Here is an 11,615-nt window from a genome sequence, read left to right as displayed (position 1 = left end):
GTGAATTACCTGTTTCATAAGTGTTTTGAATCAAACTCTGTGTGGATGCCCGGGAGGGGTCGTGTTCTATAAATGCAACATTTTCAAGAAGACTCTCGAAACAATAACGCATGGGCCAGAGAGACATTTTGAATATATTCTTGTAAACAGGTGTAATCCCTCAACTATGAACACACAGCAAGGAAGGTGTGGAAACGCCGTTTGCATCTGTCTTCCGGTATAAATGCCATCATAGCTCAAGTTTCTCGCTCATGGTGGTTATAATGGCTCCAGGACCCGTTGGGATATGCTAATAGATGTACAGTCCATACTTTTACATTTGCTTCCTCTTTCTCTCACTCCACAACAGGCTTAGTACATCCAGGGTGTTTGGTCACTTGACTGATATAATTAGAATATTTTAAGTCAAAAGTAGAAACTGAGCAAAAGGCGACACAGGAGTGTTGAGAAAATGTCATGTCTTGCAATTTACGTTCAAATTGCCCCGGGAATCTTTGTCCATGCGTTAACATGTTTTGCTTCTACGATTAATATTTTTGGAGGGGCTGAATAACTATAAGCTCTAGTCACTGTTTGCTTCAAGTTCAGCTCTAATGACAATACATTCCGTTTCATTTACTCTTGCTGCAGCTACTTTACTCGCAGAGCAGCTTTAAGTCACGGAGGTGGGAGCTTTAGGGGCCGCTGTCAGGGAAACGTCGCCTTTCCCTTTCCCTGCGCGCCGCGGGGTATCTCCGGAGCGTTGTCCCTCCCGCTGTGCTCACAAGACGCCGCGGGTTTTGCCCTGTTTAAGCAGCCGCGCGCGCCCTGCTCCTGACACGCCGCTCGCAGTCTCAGGGGAGTTGCTCTCGCCCAGGTTACAGCTACCCAAGCCGCCTTCTCTTCCCTCGGTGAGGGCGCTGCGCTCTCCCCAGTCCCTGCTCAAGGCTAAGCCCAGCTGGGCCAGGTGAAGCATCCCCTTGGCACCCGCAAAAAGTTCCTGGGAGAAGAGGGCGGCCGGGTTCAGTCAAACTTCCCCGTCCCTCCTGTGACTCTGCGCATCTCCCCGCGCCCGTGCGGGACTAAAGGTCAGGGGTAGGGAGCGCTTTTGCTGCTGTAAATCCTCTCGCCGCCCCCGCTTGGCCACCTACCACCCGGGCTCCCCAGAGGGCAGGGGCGACACAGGGCTTCAGTGGGACAACTGGGAATCGTCCTATGTCGCGCTGCGGGGGTGAGGGAGCCGCAGGAAGCCTCGCTCGCTCCTCGGCCCTGGCCCCCTCCCGCCGCCGCCCCGGCTTCTGGGTGCTGCTGCCCCAGCGCCTGGCCCAGGCTGCTCCGTCCTCCCCGCTGCTTCAGCACCTCGGCCAGCGAGCGCAGCCTGCGCACCCCGCCCGCCGCCCAGGCAGCGGGGGCCGGAGCCAGCAGCAACGCACCGCCGCCTTGCGGGTCTCCGCCCTCCAGCGCGCAGCCACCAATGAGCGGGGTGGGGAGGTGGGGGGCCCCTTCTTCCCGCCTCTCTAGTTAAGGCCGCGGGGACCAGGCTGTAGCTCAGTGGAAGGGGCAGAGGCACGCACGGAGCGAGCGGTGGCTGCGAGGCGCAGCGCAGGGCAGGGCACCCCCGCTGGAGTTCACCGTGCCGGCGGAGCAGAGAGACCCCAGGTGCACAGAGCGGGGGAGGGAATTAGGCAACAATAAGCAGCTGGCCAAGCCACCACGCCACTGCATCCGAGCAGCACCTAGGACAGGCGGACGGTCCCAAGTGCAGAGCAGCAGCAGCGATACTATGGAGCAGGAGAAATATTTGCCCGAGCTGATGGCAGAGAAGGACAGCCTGGACCCGTCCTTTGTTCATGCAATGCGCCTCCTGGCTGAAGGTAAGACTTCGCTCCTCCTGGCGTGTGTCTTGCCTCTTTCACGCTGCCTTGGTGTGTTCTTTGCCAGGGGACGTGTGCTGCCATGTACAAGCAACCGGAATCCTGCGCCTTGCCTTGGACTCAGCCAAGGCATTCCGCGCCCTAGAGCAGGCATGCAGATGACCCCCCCCCTTTTTTTTGGAGGGACCAAACCTCTCAGATGGGCTAGATACCAGCAAAGATTCTTGAGACTTGCTATCGGGACGAGGAATGACTAATCGGCTTAGCCATCGCAGGCAGTGGCATGAGCAAGAAAGTGCAGCGTTCACGGAAATGCCCACTTCTGAAGTGGGAAAGATGCGGGAGGGCGCAAAGTAAATTGTGATCAGCACATTGCTAGTGAGAGAGTGTGTGTATATATAGGAACTATATAGTCTGTATTTCTGCAGCCTTTCTCAAGTGCAGAGCTGCTGTTTAAGCACGTCACTCACAGGTTTCTGTAGAAATATTGAACACTAGAAAGGAAATCAGAATTTCATCGCTGACGATGAAACACTATGGAAGATGTTATTCCCTCTCTTGTGTCTACTGTATATGGAAATAATCAACGATCAGTTGCTTTGCAAAGTATGGATTGTGTTTTATATGTTTGTTGTAGTAAGGCAGAGAACATTTATTATATAGGGAGATGCATATTGTCCCCCGGCTCTATTAGCAATAGTTTTCCAAGCTTTTTCACGAATAGCTCCTGCTAGCCATTGTATGGAGTAATTTATAACATTAATTTAGCAAATATCAGCTTTGAGAATTGTATTTGTATATAGTAAAAATGTATATTTTATTTTTCAGTACTGGAACTGCCTATCTTGATTTGTCATTAAAATGATTTATTTCATTGAGCAAATGAGGTATTGCAATTGGGTAGGTTCTTTAGGTAGGGCTTTTATATGGTTCCTGATTTTATTTACACAAAGACAGATGCTAGGTTCTCATTAAACTCATTACATCTTGTTTTTCATGTTTAAGTATCATGTTTTGGTTTATATGATAACAGCTAAATCCACTACTATATCTATAATGCAGCATTTTGTCAGTTGACTTTTCTGTTTTGTATATTCACTGGATATGGCATATCAATTTCATGACATCATTTCAATAAGGACTTGATGCATTTCTCTTAGGTTTGTACTGTGATCTAAAGAATTGTCTTGACACAAATTGGTCTTCATTATATCATCAGTGCTTGTGATTTAACTACATTTTGTGCCTTTTGAGACAGCTAAATTACTTAATTAGGAAGACTTTAAAAACTTTATCTTTCTTACTACACTATGTTGTTAGTTATTGACTACAGGCCTTATTGTACAGGACTTCAAGTACAGAAGTAGTACAATCAGTTAAAGTCTCCTTATGCTTTCTGTTGCTTTTTCTTGTGTATGTTGTTGATTCTTTAAAAGATTGTCTAAATTGGATACAAATGTAAAAGAGAAGTAGTGACAATGAAGCATAAATCAAAATTCTGTATCCAAATCTGAAATGAAACTAAGACAAAGAAACCTGTAATGAGTTCATAAAAATATTACATCACAAATGTAAACTACCCTAAAATCTAGGAAAGTGAATAATTTCCCAAAGTTCCATATGTCTTTAAGCAAATTCATAAGCATTTAAAACTTTTTATGCTAGCACTTAAAACAATTCTTAGGTCAGCAGCCTTCATATTTTCTTTCTTAAATACATGGTTTATTGACTGAGAATAAAGTTACTGAATCTAGATTTTTCAGAGTGCTTCTCTCTGATAATGGGAAGTCCAGCATGAATAATGACACACATTTAATATACTTATAATACCTATCTTGCTGCTGCAGAGATAATCACAATAGTTTTTACATCTGGTATACTAATTTGCAGATGATGAACCTAAATTCCTTATTGCTCAAAGGGGCATATTTTTTGCACCCTGCAATTTGATCTTTTCCCAGAAGGGGGAAGTATCTACTGAAAGAGTGCGTTTGAGAGAGAACACATGAAATAAATAATTGAAAGTGTGGAAAGTATAGTCAAATAAAAACTGGATTTGCAGTTCGTGCAAAGGTAGCATTTCAGACAACTTTTGAGATTGAGTAAATTAATACTTTACTGGTTTCTTTTGAGTGTAGCTGGCGCTGAGTGTACCTGAATATTTAAAAAGACAACGGTAAGTTGTCTCTGGAAGCTGTCGAGAATGCTAATATAGGATTCACACCAGATATCTGATATTAACCTTCAAAACACTATCTGTCAAATTTTCTAGAGATCCATTTTAGATTTTTACATAAAATGAGTATTGAAACAGTTTAATTAAAGTATGAGAGCAACTAGTTAAAGCAACAGGAACAAATGTACTTGTTACTACTGGCTATAAATAACAGTGCCAGAGATTTTTCCTTTAGAGGGAAGTATGTACAGTAGACATAAATTCATCTGGATGCCTCACAGGTAGAACAACACTGGATAACTGTAAAAGGTTTCCTACACCTCTGAGTTTCTATGGGATGTCTATATTAAAGCCATAGCCTCAGATTCCAGATTTTGACTGTATGAAAAATAATTTATGAAAATCTTCATAGCAGCCAGCTACTCTTTTTAATTACTGTTTATCATGCCTCTTGATTGTCAATTGATTTCAATTAAATGCACAGTACTGTAATGTTCTCTCTTTTTTTTCTTCAGAGTTGAGAGCCTATTGCATTCACTCTGACTTGAAAGTGCTGTGATTTTTTGATGTCACTTGCTAACACCTGGATGTGAGAGTAGATAATATTATGCAATCCTTAGAAAGGCATACAGGAGATAAACACTCCATAAATACAATTTCAATGTAGGGCACCTTATTGCATTATAAAGATTATTTTGTTTCTTCAACAACTTTTCTAAAGAACATTATATATCTTTTTCATTGTGTATAACTTATTTAAAATGTGACTATATATTTTCCCCTTAATGTCTTTTTCCATAGGTAGAGAAGGGGTTCGTGCATATGTAGTTAAAGTCTGGGGACTAGATAGTCAATGCTAAGCACACTCAAACTCCATTTAACTTAGCAAAGATTGAGGGCAATCAGCACCCAACAAAAGTACAGAGCACTATTATTATACTGCTGGAACTCCAACCATTGTGGTAGACACTGAGATAAAAATAGTAAGAGACAATCCCTGCATTAAAGAACTTATATTCTTAACAGACAAAGGAAGTATTTTCTCAATTTTTGAGATGTGGCACAGAGCAATTAAGTGACTTGCTCAAAATCACACAGGATATATGTAGCCCAGTCCAGTGCTTTCACCACAACACAGGCCTTCCTCAGTATCATTATCCTGCTCCTGTAGAGATGACCCCTATATCAGACTGGAAATAAGACATACATTTTTAAGTGAGAGTAATTAGCCATACGTACAAGGAGAACAAAAATTTAGTAGTGGGCTCTTCACTCTAGCAGAGAAGAGTATAACACATTCCAATGGCTGGAAATTGAAGCTAGACAAATTCAGATTGAAAACCAGGTGTAAATATTCAACAGTGAGAATAATTAACCATCAAAACAATTTTTCAAGGGTCACAGTGGACTTTCCATCACTGTCAACTTTTAAATCAAGATTGGATGTTTGTGTAAAATGTATGCTCTAAGAGTTATTTAGGGGCAGTTCTATGCCCCGTGGGATACAGGAGGTCAAACTAGATGATCACAATTGTCCATTCTGGCCTTGGAATCTATGAATCATGATCACACCATTAGAGATGGGGAAACTATTCACAAATATTTTATTAGAAAAACTTGTGAAATATGAATATTCAGGTCTGTAATAGTTTATTCAATATATTTCCCCCAAATTCAAATAATTTATTAAAATAATATCATCCAATCAGCTTTAAATACAGTGAAACCTCTGCTAATTGTGGCTGCTTATCCTGGTCTATCAGCCAGTAAAATCCAAGTCCCTGAGAGAAGGTTTCTCTTTATTAATTATACTTGATTATGCAGCCACCTATTATAAAAGTCAGAATAATAACAAGCTCTTTGATGGCTCGTATTGACAGATTGCACTGTAAATTGGTTGTAGTTTAACTTTTTTTTTTACTGATAAATAAGATACTACTGCTTCTAGTAATATTCCCCATTAGTATATAGGAATAGTTAATACTTGTTCTAAACAAGTAATATCTTACCTATCAATAAAACAGTAAGAAAATGTTTTGAGCTGTATCCTGCACCTTCCATATATAATATTTGTTTGTATGCCAGTAGCACGAGGGCCCCATGTGACAGGTGCTGCACAGAGTCTAGGTGAGCACATGATGTGATTTATGTGGTTTTTTAAAAAACTTTTTGCATGAGTCTAAACAAACATGAAGATGATTAAAATATCTATGAATATGTATGAAAACATGCTTGTGTGATTCATGATGTGTAAATATAGGTGACCTATAGCAACCTACAAGCTACTAAATCATCTTTTGCTTTTTTTAAAACTTCTGTCTTACAACGGTATTATCATTATTTTTAGTAAGAGAGTGTCAGCAACTGGACATTCAGTTAGACCATCATTGTAGAGACAAATAAAAATTGCCTGCAGATAACTCAAATATTGCATGGACTATGCATGTATGATTGTGAAAATGTCTTGCAAGATGTGATGTAAAAGACACTTGCATGCTCACCTCTTCTAGCACAAAGAGTACAAAGACCCAAGGGAAGAAAACCCAGTCAAAACAAAAATACCTGCCCCCAATGGAAATTTCTATATAATATATAGAATGATAGTTCTATATTTCATGAAAATACAGTTAGCCTCAGATTTTCAAATGATGCCCTGAAGCCAGTGGGGATACAACAATTTTTCATGAGACAAAGATGCTGTCAGCTTGTCTCCTAGGTGCACAATCCTGTGTGTCTCTTTTCAACCCCAGATATATCAACACAATCCTTTGATCTTTATTAATAAACCATATACCCTCCTGCTGTGTGTTTCTTCCCATAGATTTCATGATCTGTTGTTTATTTCGCCATCTTGTTTAGCTAGTAACTTCATATGCAAATAGCCTTAGATTGTGAGACACACAATACACAATAAGAGATATACACATCTGGTACCCTCCTCCCACCCTGTCTGAACAGAATCTGTCAGAGGCATGTCACTTCCTGGTGACCTGTCTTTAACTTCAAGGATTTAAGAACATCATTTCCAGTATAGATGCATGACTTCTTAAATATTATCTATTCATACATTTTACTATGATTATGATGACCAGTGGGCTCTTGGCAGAGCCCTTACATGCCACCCTGGCATGAATTATTGTGCATATAGGTGATCCAGGGGATACCTGTAAAACTGTATGCCTCCTGTGCCCTCTGCCAGTTGGCACAAAGAGGTTCCTGGGTTACACTGACCTCCATATAAGTCTTGAAGTAGGCCCCATGCTTGCAAATTGTTCTATGGGGGCAGACCTTGAGTTTGCCCAGAGCCCCATTCAAATAAATTGGGCTCCATATAGGCTCACTCTCATCAAGCTCTTTGGAGGACCAGGGCCATTCATTCAACAGTTATGAAGTCATACGGCCTCCAAATCCCTTGAGCCTTACTGCTATCATTGACACAAGCCTGCAGTAATTGCTCTAGCCAGCATCACAATTATTGGCTCAGTATATTTGCATTTTGCCTCCTACCAGATTAATGTACTGGATCTACTGTACAACTAACAGTATTTTATTTTTATACCCCTGGAAATTAATTTGCTTTTTATATAACAAGGTGGTTTGGGATCATTAATATATATTTCTAATATGAGTCTTGGGGCAATAATAAGGTCACTGCATGCAAATTACTTTCCCTTGTAATGTCTAATGATATGAAGATCATATCTTTATTGAAGATGTGAAAGGTTATTGGTTAATTCTGTGATTTACTTTAGTTAGGCCTCAGATACTTCTGTAATTTTTATTTAGTAGTATATAATAAGCTATTAGTCAAATGATATCTGCAGTCTTAGCAGCAATGAGAGTTTATTAGTTCACATTGTCTAAATATAGTTTTAACTTAAAATGAGATCAATATAAATGTTAAAGCAAACTCATACGTTAATATAATCTACAGTCAATTTTTCTGCTATTGTGCTCCTTTTTTGTGTTTTGTGTGTGGGTTTTGTGTGTGTGTGTGTGTTTTGCTGATGTTTACATCAGGTGAGAGGATATCTGAGTTGACAGAGAAGGAAGATTGTATTAATCATCATTTATTTTGTTGTCCCTGGAAACAGAGTAAATAATTAGAAGATTGACTTAAGAAACCATGCAAATTCTCCTTAGCATTTTAAAAGTTTTGTGTTCATTGCAAACAATGATTTTAGGTCAGTCTTTAACATTTTGCCTAAGCTCATGATTGATCTACATTTTTGTTTTTATTAAATGAAAAGAAACAAGTAGAGGTAGTGCATGTTAAATACTATCATTATGTATTATTTTCTAAAGTGTAGTAATGTGCTAGGCATTATGGGCCTGATCCAAAGCCCATTGAAGTCAGTGGGAGTTTTTCCTTCATAGCCTTTAATGGGCTATGAATCAATTGCTATACAAATATCTTATGCTATTGGCTGAGAAAATTAAATATAATGGTTAGAATAATAAACAAGGTAAATGGAAGTACTTTTATACTGTAGCATGGGTTTTTTTAATGGGATAGATCAGTTGGACTACTTAGCTATTCAAAACAGGATGAACATTACCAAACATTATATACTTAGAAGTTTAACAGTTTCAGAAAGTATTTTTGTCTTTTGCTGTATAATGCAAGGAGTGCCCTGAACATACGTCACTTTAGGAAGTACTAAATAGACTACAACCGTTAAAGAATGATACAGGTGAAGCTGCCTCTGAAGCTGCCTCCCTCGGCCCACGCCGCTTCCCGCAGCCCCCATTGGCCTGGAGCGGCGAACTGCGGCCAGTGGAAGCCACGATCAGCTGAACCTGCGGATGCGGCAGGTAAACAAACCAGCCCGGCCTGCCAGGGTGCTTACCCTGGCGGGCTGCGTGCCAAAGGTTAATAATATAATAAATAAATAATAATATATGGAGATATACCTATCTCCTAGAACTGGAAGGGACCCTGAAAGGTCATTGAGTCCCACCCCCTGCCTTCACTAGCAGGACCAAGTACTGATTTTGCCCCAGATCCCTAAGTGGCTTTCTCAAGAATTGAACTCACAACCCTGGGTTTAGCAGGCCAATGCTCAAACCACTGAGTTATCCCTTCCCCCTCAGGTTGTTGATCCCTGTTATAATGCATAAATGTGGAAATGTTGGATAATTTCATGACTAATCTTTATTAAAATGCAAACACAGTATATGCAATTTGTGCTCCCAGCAGCAGTACCCTAGACTGAGCACACTGACTGGGTAAAATACTATTTTAAAAAAATATAACAGCCATTATATTGAAATGAAATGAAATTATCCCAACCGCAGTCCAGAGGAAGGCTAAGTCTTCCGCACAAAGTGAGTGATTTTTAACTGTATTCAATTTCAAAGCTCATTCCCTGTCCCTCAGTTAATGGCACTAATAGGGAGAAGAGTTTAGTGCTTCCCCTAGCCCCTAACCCCCTTCATCTACTCATTCATTTTGTAGAGATATGAAAAGTAAAAACTTTTTTGAAAGAAGGGAAAGGAATGGGAGGGGACTTACTAAAGTGTGTATAATGTAAAATATTTGGCCTAAGGGTGAGGAATATAGTGTAGCCACCAGGGAGCAGAACTGATTCTACAATGCATTCCTTAGGAGGCTGCATATATCATGGGGCTTTGTGGTCTGGCCAGATAAACTAGGAGTTTGAGATAAAGTTTGAAGTGCATAGTACAGGGAGGGGCCTGGCCTGGATCCTTCAGAATACTAAACACCTTGGTCAAATCCCCTTTAACACTTCTACCATAAGTTCCAGACAAAATAATCCTAGATATTACCATGTCCTTTAAATCATAGAACCATAAGACTGGAAGGGATCTTGAGAGGTCTTCTAGTCCAGTCTCCTGCACTCAATGCACTACTAAGTATTTTCTAGACCATCCCTGACAGGTGTTTGTCTAACCTGCTCTTAAATATCTCCAATGATGGAAATTCCACAACGTCCCTAGGCAATTTATTCCAGTGTTTAACCACTCTGACAGTTAAGAAATTTTTCCTAATGTCCAACCTAAACTGCCCTTACTGCAATTTAAGCCCACTGCTTCTTGTCCTATCCTCAGAGGTTAAAGAGAACAATTTTTCTCCCTCCTCCTTGTAAAAATCTTTTATGTACTTGAAACTGTTATGTCCCCCCTCAGTCTTCTCTTGTCCAGACTAAACAAACTCATTTTTTTTCAATCTTCCCTCATAGGTCATGTTTTCTAGACATTTAATCATTTTTGTTGCTCTTCTCTGGATTTTCTCCATAGCCACCAATGGCTATTAGCCAAGACAATCAGGTATGCAACCCCATGCTCTGGGTGTCCCTATACCTCTGACTGCCAGATGCTGGGACTGGACCACAGGGGATGGTCACATGATAATTGCCCTGTTCTGTTCATTATCTCTGAAGCATTTGGCATTGGCCACTGTCAGAAGACAGGATACTGGGCTAGAAGGACCATTGGTCTGACCCTGTGTGGCTGGGTTCCTATGGTGAAATACCAGGACCAAATAGCAGTACCAAACTGTTTTAAATGACTTGCCTTTCTGAATTCCCTTTTGACATTGTGGGTGCTAAATAGATTATGATAAAGGTAAGGATAATTTTAACAGGTGTTCCTCCATCTCAATCTTCCTACAACTTTTCAGCATGAAAGAGAAGAATAATGTTGGATACGTAATATTTATTTTTCTGATATATGTACAGCACAAAAGAACTACCAAGCAATTTAGGCTCCCCAAAAGTGTATGCAATTATCTCCCCAATGTTGGTATTTAAATTATTAGGGGTTATTAAAACACATTTTTAAAATGGGAAGGCATATCCCCACTGATGGTTTGTGTCTGGATTTAGGCATATATGTGCAATGTGTGTGCAGATGCTCATGTACCTTTTTGTGTTCAAAGGCTCTTGGCAATTATTCTTGTCCTTCTGTGGTCAGATTTTTTCCCCCCTTTCTTCCCCACTCTGATTTTCACTGCAATGGTTTGATTGGTGTTCAGATAGGCTATTACTACTGCAAAGTGACCTGTGTTTTGCATTTTTTTAATTCAGTTTTGTTTTGTGGTGCTTCTTCTGAATTATTGTTAATATTAGTGTTTGGAGTTTTTTGCCTACCTCCATCCAAATTTTGGAGCAATTTGCAGAAACAGCCTGTGAGGAATAAGTTAGTGATCTAGGGTAAAAGAACAAGGAGCACTGAAGGTTACAATGTCAACAAGGAAAGTGAACAAAGAGGCATGCAGGCTATACTTTGAGTCCCTAGTTCCCCTTCCAGAACAATTAAATTGCCAAGTAGACCATGGTATTGTAGTATGTACACCCAATACCGATCTGTGGCACTACAAACTATCTATGGCACAGTTAAAAACACTGTTGGTGCTTAAAAAGTACGAGTCATCTGAAATAATGTGTCTGGAGTAAAAAAACAGTGACAGCAGAAGAGTGAGGTTCTGGCTGTTTTTTCATTCTTACCCAAGTTATGAGATAGCACATTTCTACAGTTAACCATTTGTACTGTTAACTCAAGTAGAAAGTTTCTGCAGTAAGAGAGGAAAGAGAAATCTAATTAGAGAAAAAGCAGAGAGGAAT

General features: G+C 40.4%; 1 protein-coding gene across 1 annotated transcript in view; it reads left to right on the top strand.

Annotated features, from left to right (window-relative positions):
* The first annotated feature begins 1,762 nt into the window (after nt 1–1,762).
* Nucleotides 1,763–11,615, top strand: part of KHDRBS2 (KH RNA binding domain containing, signal transduction associated 2) — a 580,284-nt gene continuing 570,431 nt past the window's right edge. Inside the window, exon 1 of the mRNA XM_065401399.1 lies at nt 1,763–1,853. Coding sequence (XP_065257471.1) covers nt 1,763–1,853 — 91 coding nt within the window. The remainder of the gene's footprint in view (nt 1,854–11,615) is intronic.

Source organism: Emys orbicularis, chromosome 3 (assembly GCF_028017835.1).
Source record: "Emys orbicularis isolate rEmyOrb1 chromosome 3, rEmyOrb1.hap1, whole genome shotgun sequence".
NCBI lineage: Eukaryota > Metazoa > Chordata > Testudines > Emydidae > Emys > Emys orbicularis.
Note: the sequence above shows the minus strand (reverse complement) of the source record. Positions and strands in the feature narration are given on the sequence as shown.